Genomic DNA, 22,469 nt, shown 5'->3' on the forward strand with positions numbered 1-22,469 from the left:
ACGACTTGGGGTGGAGCCGGTGGGTGCCTTTTAACCCTTTCGCTTCCAGACCCTAGGTCGTGACCCTAACCCCCCAGGGGGCCCCCTTTAAGGAGCCCGCGCGCCGGGAGGACCCCGCGCTCACCAGGTGTGACTGCTCGGCTGACAGCGGGGGAAACCGAGGCCCGCGGGGGGAAGAGACCTGTAGGAGGTCCCGCGGGGAATCAGACTGCGGGTGCCGTCTAGGGCCGGGTCCTCCTGGCCGGGCTCTCGCTCCGACCCTCTGAGGGCCCCCGCGAGGTGCTTCCTTTAGGAAATTCCCGGCCGCGGGCCTCCGCGCACTTCGCGCTCCGTGCGGCACATCGTACACGTCCTCCGCGGCGCCGCCGCGCCCCGAGAGAGGTGAGAGCGGAGAGGACCAGCGCCGTCCGCCTCCGAGAGCTAACTTGGGGCGCGGGTCCGGCGCGGGAGGCGGAGGGCCCGGCGGGAACGCGCTGGCCCTTTAAGGGGGGGACGGGGCGCATGCGCGGCGCGGGCCGGAGTCGGGGCCGGTGGGCGGCGGGCGGCCGGCGGGCGGGCAGGGGACGCGCGCGCTCGGCGGCAGCTGGGCCCGGGGGCGGCGGGGGCGGCGGCGACCGAGCCTCGCGGAGCAGCGGAGCCGCGACCTGCGCGTGGGCCCGGCGCTCGGGGGCTGCTCTCCCGGGACTAGCTCGGCGCGCGCTCGCCGAGGCCCCGCCGCTCGCTGCAGCTCCCTCCGCGGGCCGTGGCTGCGCGAGCCCCGAGCCCTCCGGCCGCCGGTCCTTCGTCCCGCCCCGGCCGGGCAGCGGGGAGCGCCAGCGGAGCGCCGCGGAGCATCCTTCGCCCGGCCCGGATGCCGCAGCCCCTGGGGGCCGCGACCGCGCAGCCGGAGCCCGCCGCCCGGTGACCCCGGCCCGGCCCCGCCGAGCCCCGCCGAGCCCCGCCGAGCCCCGCGCCCCGCGCCCCGCGCCCCGCGATGGCTCGGCTGGCGCTGCGCGGTGCCGGGTGCCCGCCGTCCGCCCGCTGAGCCGCGCCCCGCCCCGCCCCGCCGCGCCCCGCCGCGCCCTGCACCCCGCGGGGAGCTGCGCGGCCGCTGCCCGGGGCCGAGGGCGCGGGGGCCGAGACAAAGCCCGGCGTGCGGGGCCCGGCCGCGGGCGTGGAATGAGCGCCCCCTCCCCGCGCCCCGCGGCCGGCGCGCCTCGGCTCCCGGGCTGGTCGCGCCCCGCGCCACCCTCCGCGGCGGGGGTCCCGGCCCCGAGCTGAGGCGCGCGGTCGCCCCGGAGCCCCCCGGAGCCCCCCGGAGCCCCCGGAGCGCGCGCTGCTGGGAGGGAGCGCGCCGTATTTTGGAGACGAATCTATTCTCTCCAGAACGGGGACTTGGGGCGCCCGCTCGGCCTGGGCGCCGGTGCCTTGAGCCTCTGTGGCCACAGGTCGGAGCTGTCTGGCCTCAGTTTCCCTTAGACTTCTCTCCGGTCCGCAAGCCCAGGCTGCTGCCCGGCATTGTTCTCGCTGTCAAATCGGGGAGCGTGGTGAAGGCTGCCAGCTCGGGGGTGCGTTCTCTTTATCCCACTTCACAAAAGGAACAAAGCCTCCAGGGCCGACCCCCGCCCTCCCCGCCCCGGACAACCACCTCTCCACCCCTACTTCACGTTGAGGCACTGATTTCTTTTCTTTCTTTTTTTTTTTTTTTTTTTTTCTTACCGAGTAGTATTTTATTGTACAGGAGCCACGCCCTGGTTTCTTAAAGGCGCCTCGCACTCTGTTTGGCCATGTGTTATCTCTGCAGCTGGTGTGTGGGAGGCCTCCAGTGAGCCACCTATTTTTTCCTGCCTCCTGATACTTACTCCCACCCCACCACCCCCCCGCCAAGAATTCGGGGATGCCCGGGGGGAAGAAGGTGGTCGGGGGTGGCAGCAGCGGTGCTGCCACCACTGCCACTGCCGCCCCCTCTGGGGTCAGACGTCTGGAGACGAGTGAGGGGGCCTCAGCCCAGAGAGACGATGAGCCAGAAGAGGAAGGGGAAGAGGACCTGCGAGATGGAGGCATCCCCTTCTTTGTCAACCGGGGTGGGCTGCCTGTGGACGAGGCCACCTGGGAGAGGATGTGGAAGCACGTGGCCAAGATCCACCCCGATGGAGAGAAGGTGGCCCAGCGGATCCGGGGGGCCACAGACCTGCCCAAGGTGAGAGATGTGTGTGAGTGTGGGTTGGGGGGAGTGGTGTCTAGGGTTTTAGTGATGTTGGGGCTGGGAGAACAAAACCACACTTTCCTTGGTGGGGCTGGGGACCACCGGCATGGTAACACTTCAAAAATATACACAGGTTCTATCTGTCCAGAAGAATTTTCTCTCAATTGCCATTGAGGCTCTTCTGTGAGGTCCAAATACCCTGTTTCCAGGAGGCACTCTTCCCTCTCTTCTTATTTATTAAGGTTTTTTGTTTGTTTGTTTGTTTTTGTTTTTGTTTTTTAAGTAATCGCTATACCCCAGTGGGGCTTGAACTCATGACCCGGAGATCAAGAGTCACGTGCTCTTCTGGCTGAGCCAGCCAGGCTCCCTCTCTTCCATCTCTTGTTAAACATCCATGTTTTGTGGGCAGGGCAGCAGATTAACTGACAAGTACACTGATGTGGCTTATGTCTTATTTGCTAAGCCGATGAACTCTGTGGGCAGAGAGGTAACAAATGACTAAGGAGGATACAGGGGTTCAGGTGTTAAGAAAATATTTTCATGCCTTATCCCACTGAGTTCTCTGACAGCCTTGTGAAACAGGTGGGGCTTGGGGTCCCGTTTTCCAGACAGAAAAGCTGAAAACTCGGGTAGGAACTCGGGTCCCACAGCTAGTAAGGGGTCACAGAGCAAGGACTCAACCACAGGTCTGTGGGCTTGCTGGATGCTAAATTCGGGGCAGTAAGAAAAGAGCCTGTGGAGAGGAGTAAAGTTAAATCATCTTTCTGTGCAGGGCTGGCTCCGTGATGGCTGTCCTTCATTTGCATTACCCATGAAGGCTGAGGCTGTGTCTCATTCATCTCTGTCTTTACAGGGTCTTCTGTATACCTGGTACAGAACAGGTTTTCACACACACAAATTTTGGGTTTTTTAACATTATGATTAAGACCAAGGAAACACTGTCCCCAGTGCAGAAATGCCCAAAGAAAAGCCCTGGGGTCAAAGGTCAGAGCTTGCTCAGGTGAGAAGGAAAGGGGCCAGGGAGAGTGGCCCTTAATGTAGAGTAGACACAGAGATGGCCTGTTCTGTTTCATTTTTACCAAGTTATTGGTAGAGCCATCAGAACTTGTCTTCCGGGAAAAGGGAATTCAGAGGTTGAAGATTGAGCAATGGTCTAACATTTCCAGGGGAAATAAAATGTGGGTTAATTTTGTGTGGCTACATAATTGTCTGTGTAGAAACTTGATATCTATGAAGCTAATCCCCAACAATTGGACATTGTTTCTGATATTCTTAAGATGAACACTGGGACGAACATTCTAACACATATTTTTGCGGGGGTCCATCTCTGGTTATTTCCTTGGCATAAATTCCTGGAAAGGAACTCTTGCATCAAAGGATATGTTTTTGATCGCCTGCCTATCTGTGTGAACTCGAGTGGGCCCTCAGCCTATTTGAGCCAGTTTTCTCACCTGTACGATGGAGTGGATTGTGGGGAAAATTAAGTGAGAAATTAGGTGTCAAAGCGTTTAACGAACAGTAGAGTCTCAAACCAGTAGTTATTATTGGATGTGTGTTACCTCGTTTCATATCCTTCATCAGGAGGGGAGGCTAGATTTCACGCAGTGTCTGTGCCAATAGGGCCAGAGCCACATGCTTCCCCCATAGCAGCAAGTCGGTAGTTAGCAGACAGCTCTCCAGCCACTTGCTTATATCTAAATCAGGCTATGGGGGAGTGTGAATGGTTCCCTGCAAAACTGTTACCACTCCTGAAGACTAAAAAAAAATCAGCGAATTCATTAGTAACTGGTCTGTAATGTCATCTCGTCATCTTCAACCATCACGTAGAGGAAAGACACAAGGGAGAAATGAGGTTCTTGTCTGGGGGTAGAGGGGATGTCACAACTGACAGTATGGTGGAGCGGAAGGGGTTTTGTGAGCAGACTGGAAAAATTCTAAACTCGCCCTCCTTAAACTACGGGACAAATATCACAGACTGAGAACCTGCATGTCTGTATGAGGTTCCTCTTGGACCTTAGCCCAGAGTAGAAAGGAGCCCTAAAGTCTGGGAGCCACCAGAGTGCCAGCAACAGAGGGGATTAACCCCTAGGCTGGCCCCTCCCCCACTAGCCATGTCCTTAGAGGTGGCATAGTGGCATTCTCTGCAGAGCTCACATCAGGGTGGGCCCCAGAGCTATTTTGTTGGGATGGCATAATGTTTTAAAAGATCACTTGAGCCAAAATATAAAATTGGGAGATTTCACGTTAAGATCCAGATTTTGGGCATCCTTTCAGAAAATGAGAAGATCTGGGAACGGAGAATCTGTGATCCCACGTAGCAGCTGGCAGCTGGAGCTAAAGAGCGGTTCCCCCTCTTGCAATTGGCCACCGTCCCTACCCCACCCTTCCCACCTGCCTTACCCCTTTGTGCTACCTGCCTGGCCCCTGCCCATGGTTCAGTCTGGGAGCCCTGCACTGTGTGATAAAAAGCGTGTGATAAAAAGAGCTTGGCAGAAAAATCCAGCTTATTCAAATGCTGATTCTCTCATAACCATTTTTGTGAGGAAGGCATGCAGCCTCCTTGTGCCTCAGTTTCCTCAGCTGTCAAATAGGGATAGTAGCAATCCCGGGGTCCGAGGGATTTGGGAGGAATGGATGAAGTGAACATGTGAAACAGGTGAGCATGTGATGTGTACCCAGCAAATGGAGCAAGGCCTGAGGGTGCGATGGCCACCCCACAGCTGCTTTAGAGGATGGATGATACAGTTCGTTGAAGGGCAGCCCGTTTCTAAAAGGATCTCAGGTCCAGGAACAGTTTGTGTTTTTTCATAAGCATCTCTCCTTGATGCTGCAAGCCGCCACCACCTTTAAAAGCTCGGTGGCCACTCCTCAGACCCAGCCGCTGAACGTCTTCTGACCGTGGCTCTGGCCCCGGGGCTCCTGCACAACAGGGGTTTGAACATCTCCTCCAGGCAGCCACGCGGCCGGCATCAGCGTGTGCTGACCAGTCGCTCTGGCACGCCCCATGGTGAAGGTGAGCAGCTGTTGAATCTTAGCCATGTGCCAGCCCCTCTCCAAGGCCCCGACGCACAGCATCTCTATGCTGTGAGGTTGGTTCTGCCGTGGCGCCCATTTCACAGATGAGGCATCTGGGGCACAGAACAGAGAGACATTCAGGAATTTGATGCCAGACAGTGAGTGGCCGAGCTGGGCTGTGGATTGTGAGGGTCTGGTTCGAACACCGGCTCTGTCCACGCCTAGGCCGCCCTGCTCTTGCCCACACGTTCGTCTGCTGGCGGTTCCTCCTCCCCAAAGCCTCCTCGCGGTGCTGGGCTGAAGTGGACGCCACCAGGGAGAATGTCTTCATAGAATTCAGGAGTGTAGGGGTCGCAGAGCAAGGGTAACCTCTGGCCCTGGTAGTGGAGGAGGAGTTGTTCCTGAAGAGATCCGGGTATTCAACAGCGCTCACTGCCGCGAAGCTCACTTAACCCCACCCCTTGGCACACCCTGGCTCCTGCTTTGCAGGTGGGGGTCGGGGGGCGAATCCAGGCTGCCAGTCCTAAAGCGGGCCTGGTCATGTGGATGTCCAGGATCCTGCCAGTTTGTTTGGGAGCGAATGCATATGTGAATGTTCCAAAGAACGCTGTCAGCGCCGTCCACGCTGGTTAACACAAGTTGACGTGAGTCGTGCAGCTGGCCAGACAGATCTTTCCAGCTAAGCCTCGGGGTGGTGGTCTTTGAGGCTCTGCTTGTGAATCCCATGTCTTTCTTTGCCTCTCTTGGGGTCATTTCCCTCTCCCAGAGGTTCTCTGTCTGGATGGCAGGCAAGGCTCTGACCCAGGGATGGTTCTGGCAAGCATAGGTGAAGGACCCTCTGACTAGAGCTCCCTCCTTCTTGGGAATGTCTCAAGGGAGGGCATATTCCGTCTCTATCCAGAGCTCCTAGAAGTCCCGGGACAGCCTCACATGAGAAGAGGATGACCCACCTGCCTCTCAGGGACTTTCCACCTGAGGAGATAGGCGCCATGCTGTTCATATTGCAAAGGAAATTTTCCAGTTTCTCTCCCACCGCCCCCCTCACCCCATATCCTGACACAGGGAAGGCTAGGCCAAGCCCTCAGAGAGTTCTGGAGTTCATCTGGTACAGAGTAGTCAGGCAAGAAGAAGGAGAGCACCCCCCTCCACCATCCTGGGACTTTCACCCCCTTGGTGACTATAAGTGGTGGCGTCAATGTGGCCAGCAATGTGTGTGAAAGGGGAAATTGCTTCCTCCAGAGAGGGCTGTCAGCTGCTCGGGACTGCCCAGACAGGAAGGAGGGGACCACAAGGAAGAGACAGGAAGTTCATGCAGAGCTGTTGCTCTGGACTCCCCTGACCGACCCAGGCCTCCCCTCCTGCATCTTCTTCACCCTTTAGAATGAATAGGACAGGTCAGAACCTGTCCTTTGTCCTCTGTCATCAGTGGCACCCCAGACATGAATGTGCAGTGATCACCGCTGTGTCACTTCCCTCTACATTAGAGCCCTAGACATCGCAGCCCTGTTACTTTAAAGGCTGTGCCACCATCTCATTACAGGGAGACCCCCTCCTACCCCAGCCCTACCCCAGGTTCCCACAGACAGGGCTCCTGCTTTACCCTTTCTCTCACATGTATCCCTATTCATGCAGACTGAGACTCTCAGCAGCTCCAGCCTGCTGGATGAGAGAGATCTGTGGGGACTGGTGGGTGGAGGTGGAGGCCTTGGGAGTAGAGCGGGATACTCCTCTGTGAGGATCCTGAGGCCACCTCCCAGCAGGATGTCCTTGTGGCCAAGAGGAAGCCCAGACAGGTGGGCCTTGTTGGCAGTCTGGTTCTTCTACCTAAAGAAGTCTGTTCCGTAACCCCAGAGAACCCCAGCTGGTGCTTCTCTTGGCCACCTCAGCCTACCTGACTCGTAGCCAAACAGATCCTGCTAGGATTCAGGCTCCCCTGGCCTGAGGAGGGGGCCTGCAGTCTAGGGGACACATCTGTACAGTGGCCTCTTTCCTGGATGCTGCCGGGCAGCTCACTGGTTCCTGGCCACCCCCATCTCTCCCCTTCCTGGTCCAGGCATTCAAAAGTCTCCTCTGGGGAGGAGGAGTGCCCTCTCCATTACGTGGTTGCTCTGTTGATTACAGGTGTGGAGCTGACAGGAAAGGGAGGGGCTTGCAGGGACTTGGGGCCCCTGTGCCTCCATGAAACCCCTCCAAAGTGGCTAGATCATGGCAAGTAGATTCACAGCAAGACCTGTCCCCAAACCTGTTCCTCTAGCCAGCTTCCACTGACCTAGTCCTCAGCAATTCAGGCCGCAGCTGGCAGGCCTGTGCCTCCCGAGGCACAGGGGCCCCAAGTCCCTCCCGAGGCGCTGCGATGCTGGGGTGCTCTCACCCTCATGGAAGGAGCACTCCCCCAGCCCAGGCAGGTCCCTGGGGGAAGGGGACACCAGGTAAATCCACTTTGATCCAGCAGTTAAACCAGAGCACACCCCAAACGTGAATGGATATGACCCCAATATTGACATTCTTGTTGAACCTTGAAGTTCATGAACATTTAAAATTCAAAAAAGCTGGTGAGTCAACCTATGCTTTCCTAAAATTATTAAATAATCATAAAATTGAAACATCAACCTAACCTCCAAATGAGGAATGCTGTCAAGTGCCAGGAGGGAAAGAAAGGGCCACGGTCAGGGCCCGACCAGAGTCTCTGGAAGGAGTTGGAAGGTTCAGGACAGGAGGGAATGTATGGAGGGCTTCTCCAGGCAGTGACTTCTCTGGGGCTACTCCTGGGTGTCAGGTGGGCAGGAAGCTCCAGGATTAGCCTCCCTCTTCTAACTAGAGCTCTTTCTCTGTCTCTAGATTCCCATACCGAGTGTGCCTACGTTCCAGCCCTCTACACCTGTCCCTGAGCGCCTGGAAGCTGTGCAGCGCTACATCAGGGAGCTGCAGTATCCTCCCCAGTTCGAGGTCATGGCCACCATCTGGCTGGTGCAGTGGTCCAAAGACCAAGTGGGGCTGGTTTTCAGACAGGGCTGGAGAAGCATCAGGAGAGTGACCCCATTCTACAGCCCCCAAGAATGCTGTTCACAGGGCATCTCTGTGCCCGGCAAGTGATGCCAGCACAGCCTGGCTGTGGGAGTCTTTTATCTGATGAGTGCCAGACCCCCTCTGCCACCCACTTCCTTCCTCGTCCTCCCTGTGATGGGAGAAATGTCCTTGGAGAGACCCGCTGCTAAGACTGTCAAGCCTAGGTCCACCAGCACAGACCTCCTCCTCTGCTGTCCATCCAGACCTAGCAGAAGGAGAGTGGGGAAACTCTCCCTTGGGGCAGTTTAAAAGCTGGTTTGAAAGAGATAGGGGGAGGCAGATGCAGGAGAAAAAGGCTTTGATGCTCCAGGACATAACTTCTACGTCTTGGAACATTCTCCTAGTTCTTTGCCTTTTTCTTCCCGTGTACGAGGCCAGTTGCCTAGCATGGAAAGACCTGAATCCCAGAGCCCGATTCCCCAGTATCCCTGCTCTGGGCCTCGATGGAGAGGCCCAGAGCTGTGTGCCCTGAGTCCTCTCCCTTCTAGCTGCACATGTGCCAGGGATGGGAGGACTAGGCATGGTGCCTAAGGAGGAAAAGCAGGCTCATTACTGGAAACCAGGTCCAGCCCTTCCATTTCCCAATGGGGAAGCTGTGGTCTGATTTGGGGAAGGCAGTTGGCTCAGGAGCAGCACCCAGCAGGTAAGCTGCAGTGGACCCCCAGTGCAGCCTCCCCTCCGCTCATCTTGCTGCTCCATCTCTCCGGGCCCTGGCTGGCCAGGCTGCCTGCCCCACAGCCCACTGCTGTGTAGGGGAGAGCTGAGCTGGCCTCTCCTTTCTGATGTTCCAGCCTTAAGTGCCTTGTGGAAGCAGCTTGTGGGATCCTTACCCAGTCTGCACCCCAGAGGTGTCGGGCCCCGAAGTCTGGGGGGGTGGCGGGCAGGGGGGCAGAGGGGTGCAGCTCTTCCAGACCTGGCTAGAAAGCCCTTAACTGGCACCCACAGGTACAATCACACAGGGACACAGTTCTTTGAAATTAAGAAGAGCAGACCTCTGACAGGGTAAGTTTGGGGAGCACCTTGTCTCTCTGCATCCGGGCTGTGTCCCCAGCCAAGTTGCAGTGCCTGGGGACAGCCTTTGGGGAGAAGCTTATGAGGCAGGCAGGGACATCTTCCAGGGGAGCCAGAGAGGGTGGAGGCAGGGTTGGGGACAGGTACCACGGCGGGGCTCTGAGGTTGTCATAAAGGGGAAAATCCTGGCCAAGATGAATATCCAGGGCTCCCCTGATGGAAAGGAAACCCCAACATCCATGCTGAGCTAGGAGAGTGATGGGTAGCCCCCCACCTTGCCCTGGTATTGACAGAGGGTGGTCCCAGGTAAATGTCTAGCCTCATCCTTTTTTTCTTTTGTTATTTTTATTTTTTTAAAGGTTTTATTTATTCATGAGACACACACAGAGACAGAGGCAGAGACACAGGCAGTGGGAGAAGCAGGCTCCATGGAGGGAGCCCGATGTGGGACTCGATCCCGGGACTCCAGGATCACACCCTGGGCCAAAGGCAGGCGCCAAACCACTGAGCCACCCAGAGATCCCTTTCTTTTTTTTCTTTTTTTAAACAAGAGATGAGCCTAGCAGGAGAGAGCCAGCCATCCCGTTCTCTCCATGCCCTGCAACTGCTCACGTACTCCCCATTGCCGGGGACCTGTATGCTGCCCCCTTTGCCTTATTGGACTCTCTTCTAGTCATTTTGTGCAAGTCCCAGTATCTGAGAAGCAGGGACCCCACTGGAGACAACACTGCATCTCTCACTTCCCATTCCACCACCCCTGGAGACCCCTGGCTGGTTTCACCCCAAAGAAGCCCCGAAGGCAGAGGAGAGTGAAGGGTGAATGCCACTGCTGGGTCTGGGGCCTCAGCCCAAAGCTTAAAACTCTGTTTTAAAAATTAATGTGAATTTTATATCTTTCTCCACACATTATCTGTCCATGTTTGCTTTCTTACAAGAAATACTTTAAATGGTTTGCTAAATGACTTAATTACCCCGTCCCCAAACCCCTGGGTAGAGTCCAGCCTCTCTAACCGAGAAACTTCGCTCTTATTATGCTGTGGCTGCTGTATGCTAGGGGCCCAGCTCCAGCCTCAGTGCGATGGAGGAATTCAGCACCCTCCTGGGCAAAGCCAGTGGCCAGGCCAGTGTTCCAGGGCTGGGAACAGCATACGGTGAGGGAACCAGGCCTCAGGAATAGGCTGTCTCAAAGTGGCCTGAATTGGAAGTTCAGAGCAGGCTGGGGTTTGTCACTGGGGTTTGTCACTGCCTGAGATCCTGTGTCTGTGCCCCGGGCAGCTGGCCAGCTGCAGAGGAGCAGTTGTAATCAATTACAAGCTCTTTGGAGAAGCCCTGATTGAGAGAGGTGTTCACTGTGCTCCAAAAGGGACAAGAGCAATGCCAAGGTCCCCAGCATCCCGGGCATGCTTTCCCACTGGCCCTGGCAACACTGTCTTCATAGAAAGCCCCCAGCCCAGTGAGGGTCAAAACCCTGCCTACCAGGGCATGCCCCCTACACCCCCATTCAGGCTCCTCTCTCCCAGAAGTCTTTGGAGTAGGAGCCTGGGATGGGAGGAGGAAGTGAAAGGGGGTAGAAAAGGGGGGGGAAGGGGCCTCCTTCTATATCTTTAGTGGCTGCCTCTTCTCCTCCTGCTCAGGCTCAGGACAGACTTGGGGGCAGGGGGTGCACAGGCTGGGCCTGAGCTGGAAGGGAAGGGGCTCTCAGTCCTGTAGCACTTCTAGACCATCTTCTCCCCGCTCCTGACCCTCCTCCACTGGAAGGGCCTGGAGGCTGTGTCCTCATAGTTCTGCTTCCCTTCCCCCAGGCTGATGGACTTGGCCAAGGAAATGACCAAAGAGGCTCTGCCAATCAAATGCCTGGAAGCCGTGATCCTGGGAATGTATCCTTCCTTGGCCCTCAGAGACTAGGGGCAGGTGGGCTCAGCCTGTCTGAGCTCCAGCTTCCTCCTCTGGAAGGGGAGGGCTGAATGAGCTCCAAGCCCTCCCAGCAGTCATGACCTTGATCCCAAAGCGAAGGGGTTCTTGGGGCAGCGGTGAGCTCCGTCCCCAACACCTCAGTTGCTAACTTTCCAGGCCTGCTTTTTTTTTAAGGATTTTATTTATTTATTTATTTATTTATTTGTTTGTTTGTTTATTTATTTGAGAGAGAGAGCATGAGCGGTGGGGGAGGGAGAAGCAGATTCCCCGCTGAGCAGGGAGCCCAACTCGACTCTGGGTTTAATCCCAGGACCCTGAGATCATGACAGATGCTTAATTGCCTGAGCCACCGAGGTGCCCCTAGGCAGGTCTTTTTTACGTCATGTGAACACAGTGACTATGTTCTCTGAACCCCAAATCAGGGCACATTGTCTCACAAAAGGCTGTTGTACCATTTCTGAGAACCAGACAGTCTGGGAGAAGCCATTTGAATGCCCAAAAGTTGGCATTTCCAGGACATTGTAGATTCATAGAGATGATGGATGGGGTCTTTAAAACAAAACTGCCTTTTTTAAAAAGCAGAGTTTCTGGGTCACCCCCATTCAAAGGGCAGAACTGAGGCCTAGAGCTGGGTTACCAGGGTCATGAAGTGGGACCGACCAACCCCTGGTCAGCGCAGGAGGGAGACAGGTGTTTATGGCCGGGTCTCCGTTCTCATTCGTCTGTGCCTTAGCGATGGCCTTTTGTTTTATGACGGAAAACTGTTAAGCTTGTACAAACAGAACAATATAAGGAATCCCATGTGCCCATCACTCAGTCTTACCAGTTCAAGGCCAGTCCTGAGTCATCTCTGCTCACCCCCACCATCTCTTGCTGCCCATAGTACCTCCCAGCTCATAAATATTCTGTCCGCCCCCCCACCCCCCACACATACACATACCCCATACCCGGTATAGATGCCTGGCTTAGTGCTGCAGAAAGGGCAAGGGGGCTGCTGCCTAACAGAACAAGGACCGCATTCTCTAGGACAGATCGGGGAGGAGAATGTGATGGTCAGGCCAGGAGCACGGCTTCTCTAAGGAGGACCATGGTCCAGGGGGTACACTCCCCCCACCCCTCACAGCCATACCTACCTTAAATTATTCAGAGAGAACACCGGGGCGCCTCCTCAGTCCCACTTCCGCAGAGGCCCCTAGAGCTAACTCCGCTGGGGTGGTGGTCAGCTGACAGGCAGGCCCACCTCCACAGAGCTGGACAAGCATGGCCCTGTCTAAAGGGTTCTTTGCGGGGATGTGCATGAGAACCTCAGGCCACTGCCCAAGCCTCCTCCACGACCCCCCATTCTCTTCTTCAGGGGCCACACACACCAAAGTTGAGGTTCCCAGCCACACTGTAGGGGGGAGACTCTGCTTCCTCCCTGCAAAGCTCACAGAAGCTGCTCCAGGCAGGATGCCATGGTCCCAGAGGCCTTTCAGAGGTTACCTGGGGGCTCCTGGACAGGAAGACGACAGGAGAAGCTCCCTGGTATGGGCTGGGGCCCCTCCCCAGTGTCCCCCACAGAACTGCCACAGCCCCCTTGTTTGTTGCACACACGGCGGACACCGTACTGAATTTGCTTCCTTGTCTCCTGGCTGCACGCTGAGCGTGTGCCTTGTTCATCTGTGTCCTCAGACACTTGCAAGGAGTGGGGCTCAGTAAGTCCTGGAGGGGCCGAGAGCATAGGCTTTGGGGGCAGGCTGACCCAGACCTGAATCCTAGCTCGGCAGCCGACTGACTGTGTGACCCCAAGCAAGTTCCCCAACATCTCTGACCTGTGGGGTCTTCCTCTGCAAAAGGGCATGATGGTAGTGCCTCTCTGGCAAGGTGGTTGGGACCACTGAACCAGTCATTGCATGGAGGACACCTGGCGCGGTGCCTGCACAGGGTGTCTGCTCCATGCTTTTCTCTGCTCACCTCCTTTGACTCAGGTGTTCAAGTAGAGCTCACTGAGTAACTACTGGGTGCCTGGCTCTGGGCTGAGCCCCAGACATGCATCGAGGAACATGGTCATACAAGGTCCCTGTTCTCAGGAGTTTATGGCTAAGAGGGGCAGGCTCAGGTGGATGGGGGACAGCCCTCTGGCCAAAGGGAAGAGCTGGTGCCGAAGGTCCTGGGTGGGAAATCCTGGTGGATGGAGAGACTGAACAAGTGAGCAGGCGGGGTAGGAGGCCACGGGGGCGGGGGGCAGCCGGCCCGGGCTCCACTGGCCTCCCGGGAGGACCTGGTTGTGTGCAAAGGGCGGTGGGCAAGCACGTGTGTGTGTTGGGCGGCAGCAGTGAGAGAAAGAGCACAGAACTGTGAGCATCTGGGAGAAGTGTATGTGTGAGAGAGAAGACAAGACTGTGTCTGCGAGCGTGTAGGGGCGAGTGTGGGGAAATGTGTGTGACTGACAGGAGGGAGGGAAGGAGGGGGCTGGCAGCAGGCCTCCCTCATCCCTCCTTCAGCCGGGAGGACTCTGGAGGGCCCTGCGGTTTGCAGCGGGGAACTCACGGATAGCTGGTAACAGCTTGACCTCGCGGCAGCGGCCCTACAGGTTACTTTATTGAGCACCTACTGCATGCCAGGCTGCGGGGGGCGGGGGTCCTCCAGCCCGGGTCCCCGGGGTGCAGGGCACTGGGGGGAGGAGGGGAGGCCCCTGCACCCCTCGAGCTGTTTCCTTAGCTGGGCTGGCGGGGCCAGTTACCTCACCAACAGCATGCCCACCCTGGAGCGCTTCCCCATCAGCTTCAAGACCTACTTCTCAGGGAACTACTTCCGCCACATCGTGCTGGGGGTGAACTTTGGCGGCCGCTACGGGGCGCTGGGCATGAGCCGGCGCGAGGACCTGATGTACAAGCCGCCGGCCTTCCGCACGCTCAGCGAGCTCGTGCTGGACTACGAGGCCGCCTACGGCCGCTGCTGGCACGTGCTGAAGAAGGTCAAGCTGGGCCAGTGCGTGTCCCACGACCCGCACAGCGTGGAGCAGATCGAGTGGAAGCACTCGGTGCTGGACGTGGACAGGCTGGGCCGCGAGGACTTCCGCAAAGAGCTGGAGCGCCACGCCCGCGACATGCGGCTCAAGGTCAGTGCGCTCTGGCCCGCCAGCCCTGGGCGCCGGTCCCCTGGGGACCGCCACCAACACCCTCTCCTTGGCCCCCACCCCAGCAGCAGAGGGGCGGGGCTCTCAGGGAGGGTGATGGGGGTGGAGAGTCTGGCCCCGAGGGGCTTGGCTCCCTGCTCCTGTTGAGACCGTCCCCTTGGGTGGGCGTGGGCGGGCCAGGGAAGGCCCTGGAAGGAAGAGGCAGGTGAGCTGGGTGTGGGAACCGGGAGAGGGGCAGGGGTGCCACCCTCCTTTGGAGCCTTTGGTTGGGAAAGCAGAGGCTGTCTGGAGGAATAGGTAGGGCCAGGTGCAAGGAGCCGGCATCCACCCTAGGTATGCTGACCCTTGACCTCCCAGACCCCACGTTCAATAAAGAACCAGAAAGTCAGAAAAAGGAAGCCTTACATGGGAAGATGGTGAGGGTGGTGGTTCCTTCTCCCTCTTCCCCACTGTGATAAGCAGGAGGGCAGCTAGGAGGGGCTGTCCTACCCCAGCAGGTGGGCTGAGCTGCTGAGAAGCTTGCTCCTGGCAGCCGGACAGTGGGCACAATCCTGGCCTCTCTTTGGGTCCCCCTGGATTTCAGTGCCTTGCCTGGTGCCTGCCTGGCCCCTCCTGGGTGTTCAGCCCCTCCCCATTGCTTGGTCACTATTGAGCACAGGAGGCCAGCTGGTAGCTTGCAGGAGCTCTATTTTTGGGGCAGGAAAACCAGGTACAAGGGAGGCAAGGAGTTTGCTCACAGGCCATGAGGAGAGTGGGCGGGAGCTCAGTCTCCAGATGGGGAACACCAGGTGTGTCACAGGTGCAGGCACTGTGCCTGCAGGGCCTGTTAGAGCTCGGCTGCCCTGCCTTGCCCGGCAGTCACAGCACTTTCCCCCCGGGGTAGAAGCCAGCGGCAGTGACCCTGCACAGCTCCGGGGGCACTGGCCCTCCCTGTGTATCACTGGCTTCCCAGCTCCCTGGCTCCTGCCACTGGAGTCACACTGGGTCTTCGGGGGAGCACGTTGGACCTAGAGTTGGAGCTAAGAGTTGGCCTGTCCTTAGGCACTGTGATTCCCAATCTATTTGGCGTGAAGGACTCCCCATGTTATTTGCTCCTCTCTAGCATCCCTGCCATATACCCCATTTTTTGAAATTTTAGTTCAAGCTGCCCATGCCATATAAAAATGTTTTATTTGCTTTTCGCCTTTTTCCTTCACCATATGTAGCTGCCAGTCTGAGCATCTGCCCGGTGACCAGTGTCCTGCTTGGGCCTGGTGGGATCTCAGCCCAGAACTCAGACATAGGCTGCTTCCCCAGTTGTTGCATTTACCTGGCTCGGGTGAACGGCCCAGGGCTCCTTACAGTATCACAAAGCCTAGTGACTTCCCTTGACTGCATGCTGCCCTGCTGGGGAACCCTTGCCCGGCAGCTTTAGTTCCCAGGAAACAGGTTTGGGATGATCCTGGAGACAGGATGGCCTCGGGGCTTTTTGCTCCACCGTGCGGTGCAACGCAGGAGGGGCTCCGGGTCAGCTCTAACTGTGTCTTTGCTTCTCCTTCCCTACCAAGATTGGCAAAGGGACTGGCCCTCCCTCTCCCACCAAGGACCGGAAGAAGGACGTCTCCTCCCCGCAGCGTGGCCAGTCCAGCCCCCACCGCAGGAACAGCCGCAGCGAGAGGCGGTAAGGGATGGGGTCGCGCCTGGGGGGACTGGGTCATGCGTGCGAGGTGCGAGGAGAATCCTGAAGGCTTTCCCTCTTGTCTTCTAGATCCCTGTGCTTTTCTCACCTTTTCCCCACCCTTCCTTTTTTGCCTCCACCAGAGGAAGGTGACCGGGGTTGGTGGGTTTGTGTGTTTCTGGGTTGACACCTCCCAGGAGCAGTGCTGTCCCATTTCCCTAGGGAAAGCCACATTCACTGGCCCCCTGGCTACCCAATGTGAGGCACTGGTGCCAGAGCAGGAGGGCCCACTGAGAGGGTGGGGGCAGCTGTGTGGGAGGGAGGCAGGGACGGGTGGGCTCCTGGCAGACGACGAGTTCTCCCGAGAGCATCACTGGGCAAGGTTGACATCAGATGGCAGCTGCTGGGCGGCTTTGAACATAACTTTGGCCCCTGCAAGTCTGGCGTTTGTCTCTATCTAGATGGCAGAAACAGCCCATTAAAATGCCAGGCCGCCTCCTCTCCTTGGTCTCCCACACGGCCGTCTGGCTCTTGCTTCAATATCTGTGTGGTTCAGGAACCACAGCTCCGGGATGATTTAGGGGCACAAGCAGGCCTCCGAGGTACAGTGTCTTTCCCTTAGACTCGGGAGGCTTTTATAGAGAACAGATTCCCAGGGCAGCTGGGGACAGCCAGCTGCAGGGGAGGGGGCCTCCGGTGACCAGCAGGGCCTGTAAGGGAGTGTGGGGAGCACAGCCGGGACAGCGCAGGGCAGGGCAGGGCTCCGGGAACACACTTCCACGTGTCCTTCACTGCTGCGTTTGGGGCACCTTGGAGAATGGAGGGGGAGCGACCCAGGAGCAGCCCCTGTGGTTCCGCCCACCCCCACCTCCCTGCCCAGCCACTCACCCTTCCCCCCCTCACCCCCTTCTCTTTTTCCCTGCAGGCCATCGGGTGAGAAGAAGCCTTCTGAGCCCAAAGCCATGCCGGACCTCAATGGGTACCAGATCCGGGTGTGAGGCGCGCGGCAGTGCCCCAGCCTCACCGCATCTTGGGGCCAGGATCCCCCTGCCAGAACTGGCCTTGTTTGTGGGGGGAGAGGGCCTGGTGGGGGGCAGGGCGAGAGGGCGGCAGGAAGAGCCTGTCTCAGCTCAGCCACCCCAGCTGCTGCCCCTCCCACTGGGCCAAGACCCCTAACTTTGGGCCAAGAAGCAGTTAGTATTTTATTTGGAGTTTTTAACCCGATAACTAAAGTTTAAAGTGTTTGGGGGAAAACTTAAAAAACTAATGGATCTGCCAATCGCCAGAAGGCCAGTGCTTAGATCTGAGGACTACAGGGTTGGGCAAGGAAGGGACGCTGGCTCTGCTGGTGTCTCTCTGGGGAGGTGAGTCCGTCCTGTCTCAGCCCCACTAAGCCTGTGGCTGGGCGGGGGTGGAGTAGGGGAGGGAGGGAGGTGTTCCCCTAGTTCTGCCTCCCCTGGGAAGCAGAATCTTGACCCAGGGAACGGGAAGCAGGGTAGAAATCATTCTGGGAAAGGTCTTTGTGGCCCATGGCAGGAGCTTGGCCCAAGGCCACATGGCCCAAGACCAGAGCCCCTGGCCCAGGAGAGGCCTCATGCCCTTGCAGCCTGTGGCCAGGGCTGTGAGGGCTGTAGGAGAGCCCAGGGGAGCCCGCTGGGGGAAGGAACCCCAGGCCGCTACCTGGCCTCCTTGCTTACTTCAGCTCTGCCTGGAAGGGTGAAGCTGGGGGTGCTCCCTGCTCCCTGCAGGGCGGCTGGGCTTTGCCACAGGCCCGGAGCTGTACCAGGCTTGGCATGACTGTAGGGACTGAGCAGCCTGGTGGGCCCAGGAACCATGACTGGGGATAGAGTGGGACACTCAGGCCCCAGGCTGTCCCCTGGCAGGCCCCAAGGGTTGTGGGGAGACACTGCTACTCCCCACCCCTTTTCTATTACCTCAGTCCTTGCTGTGAAAATGAAGACCAGATCAGGATGCTTGTGCCTCAGGCCTGGCTCCCCTCATGCAGCAGCCCATCTGGGTTTGGGGGTAGCAGTGACGGTCAGACCTGTGGCATGTGCCTTGTCAGGGAGGCATCTGGACAGCTGGTGTCTGCACAGTCTGCCTATCAAGTGTGAGATACCTGGTGGACACGTGAAAGTGGAAAGACGTTGGCAGGGTTGGGGGAAGGTCCTAGAGACTAAAGCAATGGCAAGTGATAGGGCGAGGGCGCAGCTGGCCACCACGAAGGAGCAGAGCCTGGGAACTGGGGAGCGTAAGTGAGAAAAGGATGCAGGGGAGAGGTTAGAAACAGGCTGCTTGGGAAATAGTGAGTTCCCTGTTGCTGGAAGTATCCAAGCAAAGCCTGGATGGCAACTTGTCGGGAAGCTGTCGAGAGGATTCAGGTTATGGAAGGGGAGCCGGATAAGGTGACCGGCAAGGTTTCTTTTCACTGAGAGGCTGTGCTTCAGCCAGGGGCCAGGCCCCGGATAAGGAAGGATCAGAACCAGGGTTGGTTCTGAGGGTTCACACGCCCAGAGGGCCAGGCAGGGGATTAACAGGAGGGCTGCAGTGAGGGCCGGGTGGCCAGCTAACGGGCTGCTCCTGCCCAGGTATTCTCAGAGTGGGGGCCATGCATTGCCAGATTGTATGATTGTTTCTCAGAAGCCAGAGCTCTGGATTTTTGTGTGAAATGACCTGATTTTTAAATGTTGGCAATCAGTTCGGACAATGTAAAAACCCAACATGAAAGAGAATGCCAATTTGTAATCTCTGAGGTAGAGAGAGCTTGTGCTGGGGAGAAGTCCACTGAGAGGTTTTGAGGTGGAGATCAAGAAAGTTCATCTAGGCTTCCCGGGAGGGCTGGGCCAGGGCAGGGTCCTCTCTGCTGAAGCTGCCCCAGACAAGGCAGCTGGCCCGTGTTTGTCCTCCTCCCCGTCCTTGCAGACCGGAGGCCTACCGGAGTCACCAGCAGGGGTGGAGTGGAGATTGCCCAGTGCCCAGCCTGCCAGGGAGATGGATGTGCGTGGGAAGCAGGGAGGGGTGGAGGGAGGGAGACACGATGCTTCTGCTGATGCAGGTGCCCATCAGGGAAGCACCAGGGGCTGGCAGCTCTTCACACCAGCAGCTTCTGGCCCAGAGCCAGGCCCGGCAGGAGAGCCAGCTGGGCAGTCCTTGAGTTCCTCAGGGGCCGCCAGGCCCTGGGGAGGACACCTAACTAACCTGCCCCTGGACTACACTCCAGCCAGGCCAGTTCCAGCACCATTGTGGCCCCTGACTCACCATCCCGTCCCATCCCAGGTCTCAGGCCATGGGGTGCTGGTCCCCACGTTTGCCACATTGGCCTGGGGCAGAGAGGACTCACTTCGGGAGATGTGCAGCTGACAGCGAACGTGGCCTTTTCTGGGTCTACACGTGGGTGCCACTTACCAGCAGGGGAGGGGACTGCCACATCCCCAGAGACCCCAGGTCTTAAGGGAAGACTTGACAGGGGACTGGGGTCAGAGAGATGGGAGGAAACTGTTCTACCCTTCTCCAAAGCCGTCTAGGGAGAAATGGGAGGAGGCCCACCCCTGTTGCTGCCCAGGAGGGAGCTGATCACCCTGAGCAGATAACCCCCCCGCACTCTCCCTCCTCCCTCAGACCTCGGGCCTGTGGAGGCCACCACAGGATACAGCGGTGCTTTTTAATTTATTTTTAACATTTTCTCATATGTAGCAAGCCCTCCTCCCCTCCTGGGCGTGTTTACACAGGCTCTGCTCCCTGGGGCTGGCCTGACTGCAGAGTTTCTGGGGAGGCAGAGGCAGGGACTTCGGGGCCTTAGTCACCATCCTTGGTTTCACCTCATGTCACTTCCTGTGAGGAACAGGGGCCTGGCTCCTGACTCAGGACTGCCTTCCAGCACTCAGTGGGGGCTCCTCTGCCCCCAGGGGTGGAGGCTGCTGGCCCAGGAGGCCCCAAGGTGAGGTTAAAAAAAAAGCTGCTTCATGAAGGTGGGCCAGGGTGGCAGTGATTGCTTCCCAAAGCCCAGCTCCTTGGGCTCAATGCCAGCTCAGAACACTGGGAACTGGGTGTAGAGAGCCCTCCTGCCCACCTAACTGCCAGTCCTCTCCCTCCCATGGCCTCAACACAGTCACGTTCCCCTCACCCATCACGCCAGACCCCATCCTTCCTGGGCATGGCCAGGTGAGGAGGGAAGCAGCCCTCTGGCCCCCGACGCCATGAAGCCTAGGGCCAGGCTCCAAGGAGTGGAAAGGGCCCAGGGGTTGGCTGTGTCTGGTTTCCGGCCCTCTCTGCCGGCACACGCCCCATTCCTTCCATCCTGGACTTGACCTGCTGGCTCTGAGATGAGGTCCAGTTCTGGTCAGCAGCATGTCCAGGGGCCCATGTGTCTGTGTGCACCTGGGGCTCCTGCCTGGGTTGTTTTCTGGCTTTGATGCACTACCATCAGCAGGCACACCCCTGGCCTGGAAGCACCAGGAAGGTGCACACCGCTCATTGTGCCAGAGCACCCCCCCACACACACTGGAATCTCCATGGGTTCCCGCTCAGAAGCCAGCTGAAGGGTGGGAGGGGGCCTGCCTCAGGCCAGACTGCTCTGGTGCTAGCTGCGAGCCCATCAGTGTTGACCCCCAGCCACACCCTGGTGCTCCTGAGTCCCAAGTTCCCCTTTCTCTCGGGTGTGCTTGGCCCAGGGGCCTGGGGACAGGGGGGCCACCCCTCCCTTAAGCTTTGTGTTAAGCTGCCTGTGGGACCAGACTCTGTCCTTCCTGCTCTTCCCGTGTCAGTATTGCTCCCTCCCCTCTCACTTTTACCCCTCTCATTGCTGTGCTTGCTTTTTTCCTGAAATGAATAAAGGCTCCCCGGCTCCGGTTGCACCGGCTGGGCAGAAACCACATGGAAGCCTTGTCTCCTTTCCCCTGGGAACTGAGGCCAGAGCCCACCCCACCCACCGGTGCCATCCCTGGTAGCTGTAGGAAGACCCAACCAGAGGTAAGGGGAGCCCCAAACCAGCCAACAGGAAGCCTACAGGCCCCCGTAGCCATCGTGAAACTTCTGGGGTCCCCTGTCACCCTCAGCCTGCCTAAGCCACTCCGCTCTTGTCAATCCTAACCTGGGAGATCTTTCCTGATGGCTGTAAATAAAACCTCTCCTTCACACAGTCAGCCTGAGCCGCACAGGCTGGCCCCAGCAGTCCCCCAGGGACAGAGGAGGGAGGATGAGTCTTCCCCTAGGAGGAAAGGTTATTTCAGGAAACCACAGCAACGGGGCTCTTAAGTCCCTTCTCAGCGCAGGTGCCCACAGTCTCAGCACAGAATCTACAGTGGCTAAAGTCACAGCTTCAGAGAACACATGTGGTTCCACCCATCGCCCCTGCTCCCTCTAGCGCCAGGCCCCTTCCCACACTTTATGACAAGCCTACGGCTGCAACCAGACTTGCACAGAAACAGCTTTTAGATCCACAGCCTTTGTTTTCACCCTCTCTGCTCTCCTTTCATTCAGCTGGACTTGGAGAAGAGGTAGGATATTTCCTCCTTCTCATTCCAGTCAATCCCCATAAAGTCCTGGCTAGAAATGTAGTTCAACACAGCAAGACCCCCTCACTTCCAGTGGCGTGGTGGTGAAGCACAGCAACTGGGAAGAGGCAGTCTGTTGGAATCCCTGACCATCTTAAGACTGTATATCGTCCAGAGAGAGGCAGTTTTGCTACCTACAGGCTCATTTAAGTCTTACTTAAATGATACCCAAAAAAGACTTTTCAATAAGGTAACCGAAATCTGTAAATAATATGGATTGTACACCTTTACCCAAAGGCAACATTATAATGTACACATTCAAGTGCAGCTAAAACACCCAGTCAAGGGCCTGTGGTGGACTTCAGTGACATAGGCTCATTCCCAGCAGGCCCCTGAATTGCTGGGGTACACGGGAGGGCTGGGTCGGTGCTGGGACCACAGTCCATCATGAGCCCAGCAGGCTCACTGGGGACACTGCTTAGAATTGAGAGATAAATGTCATCATGGAGTTCCGGGAGGATCAGGACCCAACTTACAGAGGTTGGGAGTGGGAGGTTACCTCATTTCCTGCTGCCATATTTCAGGCTCTCAGCATGTCCCAGCCTCATTTAGGCATGGGACTAATCTGTGCTGGGACTTTTGGATGCAGGTGGCACTTTTTAGAGCCCTGAACATGAAGAGGTTGAAAGCCCTGTCACCCCCATCTGCCAGGATCTGACCTTTTGCCCACCACCATGGAAGACAGTGGTGACAAGAAGAGGTGGTCATATCAAAGACCACGCCAATTGGCCCCGACGTGGGCTGCCTGGTAACCCAGTGTCTGCCAAGGGGGGAAGGGGACCAGCTGCTGAGGCTTGGCAGGTGGTGGAGATGGGCCACCTCAAGTCGGCTGGAGGGACAGCTCTCTGGGGATGTGCACTTCCTCTAACCCCCAACAAGAAAGAGCTTGATCGTGGGAAAGGCAAAAAACCTCCCAGAATTTAAGTGAAGAGATTCCGGTCTTCTCTCCAC

The 22,469-nt window shown here is 57.7% G+C and overlaps 1 protein-coding gene across 4 annotated transcripts; it reads left to right on the forward strand.

Annotated features, from left to right (window-relative positions):
• The first annotated feature begins 251 nt into the window (after nt 1-251).
• Nucleotides 252-20,839, forward strand: VASH1 (vasohibin 1). 4 transcript variants are annotated; one of them, XM_038545376.1, is made up of 8 exons: nt 252-381; nt 1,706-2,179; nt 8,039-8,127; nt 9,212-9,268; nt 11,080-11,154; nt 13,910-14,291; nt 15,857-15,969; nt 16,892-20,839. In XM_038545376.1, the coding sequence occupies exons 2-8, from the start codon at nt 1,877-1,879 to the stop codon at nt 16,962-16,964; spliced, it is 1,092 nt and encodes a 363-aa protein (XP_038401304.1). In that variant the 5' UTR covers nt 252-381; nt 1,706-1,876; the 3' UTR covers nt 16,965-20,839. The 4 variants fall into 4 exon arrangements, with proteins under 4 accessions (XP_038401304.1, XP_038401306.1, XP_038401303.1 ...); XM_038545378.1 differs by lacking the exon at nt 252-381 and adding an exon at nt 1,261-1,547 and having other exon boundaries at nt 13,900-14,291; XM_038545375.1 differs by lacking the exon at nt 252-381 and adding an exon at nt 1,265-1,547.
• The last annotated feature ends 1,630 nt before the right edge of the window (nt 20,840-22,469 follow it).

Source organism: Canis lupus, chromosome 8 (genome assembly GCF_011100685.1).
Source record: "Canis lupus familiaris isolate Mischka breed German Shepherd chromosome 8, alternate assembly UU_Cfam_GSD_1.0, whole genome shotgun sequence".
Classification (NCBI taxonomy): domain Eukaryota; kingdom Metazoa; phylum Chordata; class Mammalia; order Carnivora; family Canidae; genus Canis; species Canis lupus.

Coding starts and splice junctions, on each gene's coding strand:
- VASH1 (XM_038545376.1), top strand. CDS start 1,877: ATGCCCGGGGGGAAGAAGGTGGTCGGGGGTGGCAGCAGCGGTGCTGCC. Junction 14,292..15,856: donor CCCGCGACATGCGGCTCAAG/GTCAGTGCGCTC, acceptor TTCCCTACCAAG/ATTGGCAAAGGGACTGGCCC. Junction 15,970..16,891: donor AACAGCCGCAGCGAGAGGCG/GTAAGGGATGGG, acceptor TTTTCCCTGCAG/GCCATCGGGTGAGAAGAAGC.